Raw genomic sequence first — 14522 nt, 5'->3', positions numbered from 1 at the left:
GATTTTTCTACAATACTAACAGATCCTCCGAGGGAAGGAGCAGCAGAGCTGGTTGGGCGCAGCAGAGCTGGTTGGGCGCTGCTGCTCCTTCACAAACCTTTTTCTGAACCTCGTTCTCGTTTATAGTTCCCATCGCACCTCCTTTTTGGTGTTTGTGTGTAAGGGCAGTTCACACAATTGTTTTTTGGTGAATAGGCACCAAAAATGCCCAAACCCCCCCCCCCCCTTCCAATGATTTAATTGAGAGGCAGAAGATTTTTATTTTATTTTTTGTCGGCCCCCCCCCCTCCCCAAGGGGGCTAGAAAAAAACAAAACAAAAAAAGTGTTCTCTTTCTTTGAATGTTTTCCTCCTCTGACTTTCATTGATCTAGATGGGAGGCAAAAAAAAAAAAAAAAATGTGCCTCTCATTGAGTGGTTTTTGCTTTATTAAAAAGGAGCACCTAAAAGAAACCGCGGCAAAAAAAGGCCGTGTGAACTGACCCTTATGTTCTTGAAAAGTAATTTCACCCATAGCTATGACCATGTTCACACAGCTGATTTTCACTCTTATTACAGCAGAGAATTGAGAACTGTCGCGCAAAACAAACGTGACCTGTCGCTATTTGACTTGGTTTTCTTGCGAAAAGCGTTTCAGGCCGTCCCATGCAGATTGGCCGCATTTCATGGGACTAATCTGCATGTGGATCCGCGGCACAAATCTCAGGGTCCGCCTTGGCTTTCTACAGTGGATCCTCGGCCAAATTCACGTTTGATCAGCAGTGGAACCTGGCACTGACCGATCCCATCCCCCCTGACTGTTTCCTTAATAAACAGGCGGAGCGCTCCTAGAGCGATCTACCTGATCAGGAAATGACCGTTCCCTGTACCGATCATACAAACCCAGGGCAGACATGCGGAATGTAATGTGCACATTGCGTTTTGCCTCCAGACACGGCAGGACGCGTTGTTGGAGCCTGAGGATTTGAGTCATCCAGGGGGTCCAACAACCCTCCGATACGCTAGGTCATCAGGAATAGCCCCTCTTCTACCCTAGACCCCCAGAGAAGTCTGAACTAGTCAGAAATATTTTTTTTCCTACTTTTTGTTTTGTCTAAACTCTGTTGTGTTTTATATTCCGAAATGCGTTTTCAGTCTTTGGCCCCCCCGAGTGACCTGAACATCTTGCGTTCCGTCCGTACAACTGCTATGCTGCTTCTCATGTCTTACCGGAATTATAGTATCGTTTTATATTGGTTACAGGCAAAATCAGCGACGGGGGCCACCGCCTCTGTTATTTACGTGCCCCCGCCCTTTGCCGCTGCTGCAATCCATGAAGCCATTGATGCCGAGGTGCCGCTCGTAGTCTGTATCACTGAAGGAATCCCCCAGCAAGACATGGTGCGGGTCAAACACAGACTCCTCCGTCAGTCCACCACCAGGCTCATCGGACCCAACTGCCCCGGAGTCATCAATGTGAGTCATCCGATGAATTGTTGTAACTGTTCTATTGGTATTTCTTCTTTTTTTTTTTTTTTTTAAGGCTTTGCGTCTACTCCGAAATTAAGGCGGGTCTGTCATTATAATATGTTGCCCTATTTAAGGGCGACATATTATAGGAACAGGTGTAAAGTACAATTGGTGCAAAAACACACGCACCATTTTTTTTGGCCAATATCACCTAAGAAAATAGAGGGATGACACCCGCTCCACTTGCCAGTGCCTGATGGATGATGCGGGTACTTACAGATACGTGACGGCCGTCAGTCACTGGGGGGGGGGGGGCAGGGACCGCATTCCCTTCATGAATACCGCAGACTCCTAATTGGCCAGAAGAAACAATCTTTTAATTTTTGGGCTGATGGTACAGCAGACCTGTTCTAGAATATGCTGCTCTTAACTAGGGCCGTGTATAATAGTGACACTCAACTTTAACCCCTTATTCACTCAAACGCTCCTTTTTTTTTTTTTTTTTTGACAAATTTATATGCCATGTAACGTTATAACTGTGTGAAGGAAAGGAGAATTCATAGCAAGAGTAGTCTGAGCCCCCGGGTACTGAAGGTTATCGGGACCTGCAATAGTCAGGGTTTGTTCACACGGCCTATTTACGGACGTAATTCGGGTGTTTTAACCCTCGAATTACGCCCGAAAATACGTCTCCAAAGCGTCAGCAAACATCTGCCCATTGAATTCAATGGGGTTACGGTGTTCTGTGCAGACAGACTTTTTTTTTTTTTTACGCGCCATAAAAAGACGTGGCTGTCACTTCTTGAGACGTAATTGGAGCCGTTTTCATTGACTCCATGGAAAAACAGCTCCAATTACGTCCTTAACCCCTTAAGGACGCAGCCTAGTTTGGGCCTTAAGGCTCAGAGCCCATTTTTCAAATCTGACATATTTCACTTTATGTGGTAATAACGTCGGAATGCTTAAACCTATCCAAGCGATTCTGAGATTGTTTTCTCGTGACACTTTGGGCTTCATGTTCGTGGTAAAATTTGGGCGATATATTCAGTCTTTATTTGTGAAAAATTGCAAAATTTAGAGAAAATTTACAAAAAATAGCATTTTTCAGAATTTAAATGCATCTGCTTGAAAAACAGACGGTTATACCACCCAAAATAGTTACTAGTTCACACTTCCCATATGTCTACTTTAGATTGGCATCGTTTTTTGAACATTATTTTATTTTTCTTGGACGTTACAAGACTTAGAACATAAACAGCAATTTCTCATATTCTTAAGAAAATTTCAAAAGCCTTTTTTTGAAGGTGCCAGTTCAGTTCTGAAGTGGATTTGAGGGGCCTATGTATTAGAAACCCCCATAAAACACCCCATTTTAAAAACTAGACCCCTCAAAGTATTCAAAACAGCATATAGAAAGTTTTTTAACCCTTCAGGCATTTCACAGGAATTAAAGCAAAGTGGAAATGAAATTTGCAAATTTCATTTTTTCTGCTGAATTTCAATTTTATTCAATTTTTTTTAGTAACAGAGAAGGTTTTACCAGAGAAACACTACTAAATATGTATTGTCCAGATTCTGCAGTTTTTAGAAATGTCCCACATGTGTCTCTAGTGCGCTCGTGGACTAAAACACAAGCCCTAGAAGCAAAGAAGCACCTAGTGCATTTTGAGGCCTCTTTTTTATTAGAATATATTTTAGGCAGCATGCCAGGTTTGAAGAGGCGTTGAGGTATCAAAACAATGGAAACCCACCAGAAGTGACCCCATTTTGGAAATTACACCCCTCAAGGAATTCATTTATGGTTTTTGTTATCATTTTGACCGCACAGTTTTTTCACAGCACCTATTTGAATTGGGCTGTGAAATGAAAAAAATGATATTTTTTCCAATAAGATGTCATTTTTGATCAAAATTTCTTATTTTCACAAGGAACAACATACCCCATTTTGTTGCCCAATTTGTCCTTAGTGCGGCAATACCCCACTTGTGGTGATAAACTGCCCTTTGGGCCCATGGGAGGGCTCAGAAGGAAAGGACCACCATTTGGCCTACTGGAGCTTTTCTGGTGCTAAGTCATGTGTGCAGAAGCCCCTGAGGTACCAGTACAGTTGAAACCCCCGAGAAGTGACCCCATTTTAAAAACTACACCCCTTAAGACATTCATCTAGAGGTGTAGTGAGCATTTTGACCCCACAGGTACTGTGTAAAAGATAATGCGCAGCAGATGGTGCAGTGTGAGATTTGCAATTTTATATATGTATATGCCATTTCAGTGTCCAATATAGTGTGCCCAGCATGCGCCACCGGAGATATACACCCCTTAAATTGTAATGTGGGTTCTCCTGGGTACGACAATACCCTACATGTGGCTGTTATCAGCTGCCTGGGCATACGGCAGGGCTCAGAAGGGAAAGATGAGGGGGGTAAGCTGTGCGGAGTGCATCAGGGTAAATTAAAAATCAAGGGATGTATGATACATTTTAAAACAATCTTTTATACAGAGCCCTGGTTTTTCGGGACACGTGTCACATTGGTATATTGTGTTCTTCCTTATCCCCCTCTTATAGCAGACTCTGCACCTCTTTTGACTCTTTCCCTTTCCACCGGTTTGGGGACCTTCTCCTGGAAAGTGTTGCCCTGGTACGATGCGTGTGGCCTCGCTTCCAGAAGTACTGGGTGCCCCCCCTTCCTGGTCCCTAAAGATTAGATCTTGAAATTCCAGGAAAGTTCCCCTCTGGCCTGCACATCGACGTAGCACATACGCATTGTACAAAGCCATCTGTATGATGTGCCCGGCCAGCTTCTTATACCTCACCGCATGGCGCTGTAGGGCTTCAGGACTTGATCTGACAAGTCCATCCCTCCCATGTACCTATTGTAGTCCAGGATGCAGTCTGGTTTGGGGGTGGCCTTTCCTTCATATATCCTAAACCTGTAGGTATACCCTGATGCACTCTCGCAGCTTATACATCTTCACGCCATACCTTGCCCTCTTACCTGGCAGGTACTCGCGGAATTGAACCCTCCCTTTAAAATGTACCAGGGACTCATCAATAGAAAAACACTTCTCGGGGGTGTATGCTTGGGAAAACCGGGCACTGGAACGGTCTAATAGGGGTCTCCGTTTATACAAACGGTCAAAACTGGGGTCATCTCGGGGTGGGCACGGCTCATTATCAGTATAATGTAAGAAGCGAAGTATTGCCTCATTTATTTATTTTTTTAGGTTCCAGTTCATTTCTGAAGTTGCTTTGAGGGGCCCATATATTAGAAACCCCTATCAAACACCCCATTTTAGAAACTAGACCCCTCAAAGTATTCACAACAGCATTTAGAAAGTTTATGAACCCTTTAGGTGTTTCACAGAAATTTAGAGCAAAGTAGAGGTGAAATTTACTCTTTTTATACCATTTTTTTTATAACACAAAAGGATTTATCAGAGAAACGCAACTCAATACTTATTGCCCAGATTCTGCAGTTTAGAGAAATATCCCACATGTTGCCCTCGGGCGGTAATTTACTGAAGCACCGGCCTCCGAAGCAAAGGAGCACCTAGCGGATTTTGAGCCCTCTTTTTTATTAGGCACCATGTCCGGTTTGAAGAGGTCTTGTGGTGCCAAAACATTGGAAACCCCCCAAAAGTGACCCCAATTTGGAAACTAGACCCCTTGAGGAATCCATTGTAGTTTTCTTGGGGTGCATGCGGCTTTTTGATCAGTTTTTATTCCATTTTTAGGTGGCGTGGTGACTAATAAACAGCAATTCTACTATTGTTTTTGTATACTTTTTTTTTTACAGCGTTCACCGTGCGCTATAAATGACATATTCACTTTATTCTGCGGGACGATACGATTACGGCGATACCAGATGTTTATAGTTTTTTTTTATGTCTTATGGCGTTTGCACAATAAAATACGTTTTGTAAACAATCATTCACTTTTTGTGTTACCTTATTCTAAGAGGCAGAACTTTTTATTTTTCAATCAATAAAGCCGTGCGAGGACTTATTTTTTGCGTAACGAACTGTAGTTTCAATCAGTACCATTTTTCGGTACATGCGACTTTTTGATCTCTTTTTATTCCATTTTTTGGGAGGTGAAGTGACCAAACAATTGTGATTGTGGTTCGGTTTATTAATATTTTTTTTTACGGCGTTCACCGTGCGGGATAAATAACAAAATAATTTTGTAGTTCAGGCCGTTACGGACGCGGCGATACCAATTATGTATAGTTTATTTGTTTGTTTATATATTTTTATTAATAATAAAGGACTGATAAGGGAAAAAGTGGGATTTTTACTTTTATTACTTTTAAAACTTTTATTTTCTTATTTTTACACATCTTTTTTTAACTTTTTTTTTACTTTATTACTTTGTCCCACTAGTGGACTTGAGGGCAGGAGGCCCTGATCGCTATTCTAATACACTGCACTACATGCGTAGTGCAGTGTATTAGAACTGTCAGCTACTCACTGACAGCAAGCATAGTGGGTCCTGACGTTGTCAGGACCCACTAGGCTTCCGTCTATGGCATAGCCGGACGCCATTGTTTGGTGTCCGGTTGCCATAGTCACCATCGCCGGCCGCTATCGCGTAGCAGGCCGGCGATGGCAGCTTAACCCCTAAAAAGCCGCAATCTCTATAGAACGCGGCTTTTAAGGGGTTAATCAGCGGGGACACAGCGATCGGTCCCCGCTGTAGGAGCTGTGACAGCTGCTGAACAAGACAGCAGCGTCACAGCTCCTGTATGTGTCGGGAGGACGGCCGAAACGGCCGTTACTCTCGTGACGTACTATTACGGCATGGAGCGCGAACGATACAGCTGCCATGACGTAATAGTACGTCAAGGAGCGGGAAGGGGTTAATGGACACCGCGAAAAACGCCAGCACGAGCAATTACGTCTGAAATTCAGGAGCTGTTTTCGCCTGAAAACGGCTCCGTAATTGACGTTGCTGTGTGAACATACCCTTAGTCTAGCGTGTGAACATACCCTAATAGTGCTACATGTGACCAAGAGGCTGTGGTTCATTGCTAACCCCCCGCCCCCACTCTGGCCATGGCTGAATGGTGGGTCCGTCCTGCAGCATAGTCGCTGAAATCAGCTAAATGTTTGTGTACTCGTGATATATAAATGTCCTATAATATATGAATAAATTTTGTATTGAAAGTAATGTTTTTTTGTGTTATTTTATTTATGATTTTTAATTATTTTGTTTTTAGCCTGGAGAATGTAAAATTGGTATCATGCCGGGTCACATCCACAAGAAAGGAAGGATTGGTAAGTAATGAGACGCTGTGGCTACAAATCTATATCTAGGTGTCCGTGTGGTGCTGTCCGGCTGGCCGCGGCTTCCCTCAGCACGATCGGCTGTTTGCTGGGGCTGCCGCAGCGGCTCCAATATGAAGTGGGTTGTCTGTGATGAGAACCCCAATAATCTGACCTAGGGCAGCAGCTGCATGTATGCACCCCCACTCCAAAAACTACCCACATGCTGGACTTCTATGTCTTTGGAGCAATCGTTCTAAAATCGTGTATGATAAATGGATTCTGCGCGGTGCGACTGGTTTTCTTCCAGCTGTCCGGAATTGTTTTCTATGTATTTTAACAAGATGCTGCTGTTCAATAGTTGTTAGAGGTCCTCCAAAGCCGGGTCCACAAGTAGCAATCAATTAGCATTTTTTTGCAAAATGGCCCGGTTTTGCAAAAATCAAGGCAAAAAAACTAATTTTTGACCAGGATGTGTGAACCCAGACGTAGAATACAGGATTTACCAGTGGATTCGTCAGAGCCCTCAGCGCAGTTCCAGCCTTTACTCATTCACACACAAGCAGACCCTCTAGGCTCATTCACACACAAGCAGACCCTCTAGGCTCATTCACACACAAGCAGACCCTCTAGTCTCATTCGCACACAAGCAGACCCTCTAGACTCATTCGCACACAAGCAGACCCTCTAGGCTCATTCGCACACAAGCAGACCCTCTAGGCTCATTCGCACACAAGCAGACCCTCTAGGCTCATTCGCACACAAGCAGACCCTCTAGGCTCATTCGCACACAAGCAGACCCTCTAGACTCATTCGCACACAAGCAGACCCTCTAGTCTCATTCGCGCACAAGCAGACCCTCTAGGCTCATTCGCACACAAGCAGACCTTCTAGGCTCATTCGCGCACAAGCAGACCCTCTAGGCTCATTCGCGCACAAGCAGACCCTCTAGGCTCATTCGCGCACAAGCAGACCCTCTAGGCTCATTCGCGCACAAGCAGACCCTCTAGGCTCATTCGCGCACAAGCAGACCCTCTAGGCTCATTCGCGCACAAGCAGACCCTCTAGGCTCATTCGCGCACAAGCAGACCCTCTAGGCTCATTCGCGCACAAGCAGACCCTCTAGGCTCATTCGCGCACAAGCAGACCCTCTAGGCTCATTCGCGCACAAGCAGACCCTCTAGGCTCATTCGCGCACAAGCAGACCCTCTAGGCTCATTCGCGCACAAGCAGACCCTCTAGGCTCATTCGCGCACAAGCAGACCCTCTAGGCTCATTCGCGCACAAGCAGACCCTCTAGGCTCATTCGCGCACAAGCAGACCCTCTAGGCTCATTCGCGCACAAGCAGACCCTCTAGGCTCATTCGCGCACAAGCAGACCCTCTAGGCTCATTCGCGCACAAGCAGACCCTCTAGGCTCATTCGCGCACAAGCAGACCCTCTAGGCTCATTCGCGCACAAGCAGACCCTCTAGGCTCATTCGCGCACAAGCAGACCCTCTAGGCTCATTCGCGCACAAGCAGACCCTCTAGGCTCATTCGCGCACAAGCAGACCCTCTAGGCTCATTCGCGCACAAGCAGACCCTCTAGGCTCATTCGCGCACAAGCAGACCCTCTAGGCTCATTCGCGCACAAGCAGACCCTCTAGGCTCATTCGCGCACAAGCAGACCCTCTAGGCTCATTCGCGCACAAGCAGACCCTCTAGGCTCATTCGCGCACAAGCAGACCCTCTAGGCTCATTCGCGCACAAGCAGACCCTCTAGGCTCATTCGCGCACAAGCAGACCCTCTAGGCTCATTCGCGCACAAGCAGACCCTCTAGGCTCATTCGCGCACAAGCAGACCCTCTAGGCTCATTCGCGCACAAGCAGACCCTCTAGGCTCATTCGCGCACAAGCAGACCCTCTAGGCTCATTCGCGCACAAGCAGACCCTCTAGGCTCATTCGCGCACAAGCAGACCCTCTAGGCTCATTCGCGCACAAGCAGACCCTCTAGGCTCATTCGCGCACAAGCAGACCCTCTAGGCTCATTCGCGCACAAGCAGACCCTCTAGGCTCATTCGCGCACAAGCAGACCCTCTAGGCTCATTCGCGCACAAGCAGACCCTCTAGGCTCATTCGCGCACAAGCAGACCCTCTAGGCTCATTCGCGCACAAGCAGACCCTCTAGGCTCATTCGCGCACAAGCAGACCCTCTAGGCTCATTCGCGCACAAGCAGACCCTCTAGGCTCATTCGCGCACAAGCAGACCCTCTAGGCTCATTCGCGCACAAGCAGACCCTCTAGGCTCATTCGCGCACAAGCAGACCCTCTAGGCTCATTCGCGCACAAGCAGACCCTCTAGGCTCATTCGCGCACAAGCAGACCCTCTAGGCTCATTCGCGCACAAGCAGACCCTCTAGGCTCATTCGCGCACAAGCAGACCCTCTAGGCTCACTCATGTAAAAGTATGTACAAATGAGACACTGAAAAAGTAAACTAATATTTACCTCAATATCCGCAAGAGAAAACATCCTAAACTAATACTGATTACACCCCGGATATTAGTGACCGATATTCTTTAAAGAGGTTGTGGGGTTCAGACAAACACTTAGTTTTGGTTGGATGCCCTGGTGATGAGCTGGTCACAGGGTGTCCTGCTGCTGGAAACCCCAGCGATCAAGTGTTGAGTTTTTCTACAGCGCCACCACAGGTGCTATGAAGCATTACCTGGTTTCGATTGAAACCCATGAGATGTAGACGTGCTGCGTCCGCCAAAGGGAAAACGAGTGACAGCCCCCTTCTATATCCACCTTAACTTGGGATGATGTATGTGATCAGGGGGCGGTAGTTCCAGTAGGAGGCCCTACATGTATGTCACTGCTGATCGTGTGGGCACAACAGCTGTCAGAATCGGGAGTTCGGCTCTCAATCACAAATGATCAGGATTGGAAAAAACCATGATCCTTTCCGTTTAACCCCTGAAGAACCATGATCAGTGTCGATCGCGGCTTGGAGAACGGAAGGGGGCTACATTTGTCCTGTCAAAAAGGGCAATGCTATCGCCACGGCTGACTGGGGAATCATGAAAACTATGGGCCTTATAAAGACCCCAGAGCTGTCTAGTAACAGTGTCAGTTAAAGGGGTTGTGACATCAATAGAAATGGCAAAATATAAACCTTAATATACAATGTTTCCTGGCAGAAATATGGAATTATCTGCTGTAACAGCACCCCCTGGTGTTCATATGTATAGGTCCCTGCGCGTCATTCTAGTATAGATGTGTATAGTTTTATTTTTGTGTGTGTGTGTGTGTGTGTGTGTGTGTGTATATATGTGTGTATATATATGTATATATATATGTATATATATGTGTATATATATATATCTCCGGACCGGCTTATATTATACTGGATGACTTTTGTCTCTGAACAAGATGTAAAGTTTAATAAGCAGCTAAAATAGTAAGTACTAAACCTACCGACCAAATCCTATTGTAGACCCCCCACCCCCAGAAGGGGCGACTTCCACCATGTCCCTGGTTGGGCCCCGTTCCTCCCTAGCAATGTAAAAAAGTGAATACAAGATTTTGAGCAAAAGGTGGAATGGAGGGATTTAAAAGGTAAAAGCAAACAAAAGACCAGACCCTGGTGCTGCCCTGTCTAGTCAAAGCACCCACCCCGAAAGGGGCGACACCACCCGGGCCCTGATGTGCCCCAACGATATATAGCCAAAGGGCAAACTATGGTTTAGAGCAAAGAAGGGGTAGAAGGCCTTCAAACAAGCATCACAAATATGTAACAATCATTACCAGACATAAGATGTATCAAAAAAGATTAACATTTTTGTAGACTTTGTGTGAAATATTGTACACGTGTTAGAAAGTTGGGGCTCCCGTTAAATTTGTTTACGGTTGTAAAAATATGTCTGTCCTGCTAAAGAGGGATTTACCTTGGGATGAGAGGCCGGATGGATTTATTGCTTTTAGGGAAGGTTTCTTGGTGTGCCGAGGGCCCTTTTTTTTTTTTTTTTTTTTTTTTTTTTTTTTTTTTTTTGAATATTTAGTTTCCACTCTTGCTCCGTTTTTCAGTCTCCCTTTACAATGGGGGATGGCGGTCATTTATGGGGGACGGTGTATTTGTCATGTTTTCTTGACGTCCATTATCTCCTTAATGTATATTCCGGACTCCGTCCTCGTAGTAAAAAGATTAATTAGACGCGACTCCTGAGCCTCTGGCAGCGATATTACTGCACGGATAGTTTCTGGATGCTTGAAGAGGGAGACTCATCTGCTGCAAGGCATGCTGGGTACCTGGCGTATACTTTCTTCTGGGCAGTTAATGAAGAGCTGAAGACTGGCGCTCCTTGTCTCGTATGGAGCAATGGAACGCCTCTAGATCCGTGCTTTATCTTAGGGTATTACCATCGCAGACATTTATGTCTTGTCTAAGGGTAAGGCTACAAGTAACGGAAGTACTTTGGATTTCCCACGACTGATTTCATATCGGACAATCCACAGCGTAATACAGTGGCAGCAGAGAGGATGAGGTTAGAACAAATCTCCACACGCGGCGGAGAAAATCCACCAAAAAATCATTGCTACATTGACCTGCGGTGCGGTTTTATAATCCGTCGAATGTCAATATATGCTTCAGAGTCTCGCTTATATTTATTTAAATTTTGCGGGTTTTCTCCTTTTGAATTTAGTGGGGCGGTAAAACCCATAACAAATAGGTAAATGTTGCAATTCTTGTGGTGCAAAAGCTGCGATTCTGCTGCAAAAATCACAATTTAGGAAATGATATAGAAAAGAAAAAACAACCCGTTTCTACCCCCAGCCCCGCCGCTGTCGGTGACGCTTTCTTCTGTTTTCCTGACTTTTCATCCCAGGACGAGAACAGAAGAAAGTGTCGCTGTCACATCGGCTGCGTATAAATAGACACCGTCTTGATTTTTTTTTTCCGTCACTGTTTGCCGCAGTGGAGATTCTACCTGAAAAACGACACCACAATTTGGTGCAGTTTGTTGGGCGGAATACCCTGCGTGTTCCAGGATAGAGGTGCTTTGTACTTTAGCGCAGCATATCCGCCCTCTGTTATCGTGGGCTTTGCGATCCTGATTTATAGAGTTAATGGGTGTCCCCTAATGAAAATTGTCGCAGTCCAAAGGGATTTATAGATTGCATGCGCTACAAAGTCTGTGTAACTGAGGCCATAAGGGGTTGTACAGGATTAGATAAACATGTCTGCTTTCTTCCAGGAGCAGCGCCACACATGTCCACAGGTTGTGTTTGGTATTGCAGCTGTGCCTTATTAATTCAATGACGCTTGGCTGCATATGGACATATGTGGTGTTGTTTGTGGAGCAAAATGGACAAGTTTATCTAATCCTGGACAGACCCTTTTAGGGTATGTTCACACGGCAGCGTCCATAACGGCTGAAATTACGGAGCGGTTTTCAGGAGAAGACAGCACCGTAATTTCAGCCGTAATGGCAAGTGCAGGCGCTTTTTGCTGCGTCCAATACGGACGTTATATGGAGCTGTTTTTCCATGGAGTCAATGGAAAACGGCTCCATTTACGTCTGAAGTAGTGACCGGCACTTCTTTGACGCGGACGTCTTTTTTTACGCCCCGCCTTTTGACAGCGGCGCGTAAAAAAAATGACCGTCTACACAGAACATCGTAACACCCATTCTAAGGAATGGGCAGATGTTTGTCCACGCTATTGAGCCGCTATTTCGGACGTAAGTCGGGGCAAAAACGCTTGAATTACGTCCGTAAATAAGCCATGTGAACATACCCTTAAAATACAGCAGCCGGGTGCCAGTGAAAGGCCATCAGGGCTCTCATTTATAGATGCCTATTAGACCATACCCTAGGCATGGCGTTCTAGGTGGCTGTATGTTTTTTCACTGACCAGTTATAATGTATAGGTACATAGAGATATTCCAACGCTTGATGTGTTTAGTTAGGGTATGTTCACACGTAGAGAAAGAAGTGGCGCGGTCTTCAAGGGAAAACAACCTCTGATTTCAAGGCGTTTTTGAAGCTTAACATGAAGTGACGTGCTGCTTCATTTTACAAGTTGTGCTTTTTTTTGTTTTGTTTTTTACAAAGCGGTTTTTTTTATTCAGCACCGTAAAAATACACATGAATTCAATGGGAAACTGTAGGCATTTTGCCAGTGTGTTTCCAGGTGTATTTCAAGGCGTTTACGCTCAGACGTGTGCCTGAAAAAACTAGTATGTCTAAGAAAGAGTAAATATATCGGGGCTTTACTTATACAGCATACGTTTTAGGACAAGGGCGTCAGAAGATGCGCCAAAATAAGCAAAGTAGTGCGTGCTGTATCTTGCTAGACGTCTTAGGCCTCATTCACATCACGTTTTGGTATTCCGTCAGAGGCATAAGCCAGGAAGACTCCCGACATATCGTACTGAATGACATACGGTGCAATTAGTCGTGTGTATATATATATATATATATATATATATCGCTGCTCCTGTTCTCACTGTCCATACAGTAACACTAACATCGGGAACTTTGCAAAGCCGGGAGTCCCCGGCCACACCCTCCGCAAGACTCACGCCGGTGATTCCGGCTCTGGAGAATCCCCCTGACCTCACTGTCCATATATGGACAATTATGATTGGCGTTCCCCGAGGTATAAGTGTACCTGCAACTCGTGCTATGCAGTGGCATCTGTCACCTGTAGGCTCCCATGTTGAAAAAAAAAAAACATATACCGTGTCTTTTTTTTTTTTTTCCCATCTGCCAGGATGGATTAGCGTTGTCTACTACGCTATTTCATCCTTCAAAAAAAAGGTAATCCGACATATACTAGCCTGTCGTAAACCAAAAGGACGCAGTAATAAAGCCCTATGGACACGCTTATTGTGTACGTCGGGAGCTTTTTTGACGTACATGATAAACATAGGCCAATATTGTGATGTGAATGGGGCCTTAGGCTTTTTTTTTTTTTTTTAAACGGTTTTCTGATAGTCCCTACCCAGTCCCCGATTAGCCAAGCCTTCTTGTCTAAAACAGTTAATACATGTGGTGTCTCAAATTCTGGGCCTTTTTTGAAATCGTAAATCTGCCACATTATTTTAATAAATTATTTCAAGTATTGTATTTATGTTGCATGCATTGGCTTCTATCCCAAAGTAATATTTTTAATAAACGCAGCTTTTTTGGTCCTTGAGGCCGGGTTCCTACGGGCCTGATACGCTGTGTAAAAACACGCAGTGTATCCGACCCTCCGTCGCAGTCCATGTTTGAGAAAGTTCCTGTTGGACTGAAACGTTGCGTCGGTGCCTGTGATTGGCTGCAGCAGTCACATGGGATGCAACATCATCCCAGGAAGCTGGACTGCAAGAAGGAGGGGGTTCTGGGCAAGTGATTTTATTATTTTTTTCCCGTATTTGCGATTTTTGCTTTTTTTTTTTTTGCTGCGAATATGCCGCAAAAGTTGCAACACTTGGCTTTCTGTTCCCGATTTTTTTTTTTTTTTTGCATCCCCATTGAGTTCAATGAGGAAAACCCGCAATGGAAAATCAACAAGAACGCAGCATAAGTTAACCTTCTGCAGAATGAAATTCCGCACCACAGGTCCGTTTTATTAACGTTTATGCTGCGGTTTTTTCTGCAGTGTCGGCATGACATTTTTCTAAATCTCATCCACTTTGCGCTTGCTACGTGGGAACCGGCCTAAAGGGATTTTCCTGTCTTGGACATTTATGGCATATCCACAGGAAATATAACCCTACAAAGAACCTCAACAAACCAAAGAAAAAAGGGGTTACCCACAAAACAGACCACCTATAAG

The 14522-nt window shown here is 45.2% G+C and overlaps 1 protein-coding gene across 1 annotated transcript in view; it reads left to right on the top strand.

Moving 5' to 3' along the window:
* The first annotated feature begins 1242 nt into the window (after positions 1-1242).
* SUCLG1 (succinate-CoA ligase GDP/ADP-forming subunit alpha) overlaps positions 1243-14522 on the top strand; it is a 33157-nt gene continuing 19877 nt past the window's right edge. Inside the window, exons 1-2 of the mRNA XM_075855996.1 lie at positions 1243-1454; positions 6668-6725. Coding sequence (XP_075712111.1) covers positions 1377-1454; positions 6668-6725 — 136 coding nt within the window. The 5' untranslated portion in view covers positions 1243-1376. The remainder of the gene's footprint in view (positions 1455-6667; positions 6726-14522) is intronic.

This window comes from Rhinoderma darwinii, chromosome 1, assembly GCF_050947455.1.
Source record: "Rhinoderma darwinii isolate aRhiDar2 chromosome 1, aRhiDar2.hap1, whole genome shotgun sequence".
In the NCBI taxonomy this organism is placed as follows: Eukaryota; Metazoa; Chordata; class Amphibia; order Anura; family Rhinodermatidae; genus Rhinoderma; species Rhinoderma darwinii.
Note: the sequence above shows the minus strand (reverse complement) of the source record. Positions and strands in the feature narration are given on the sequence as shown.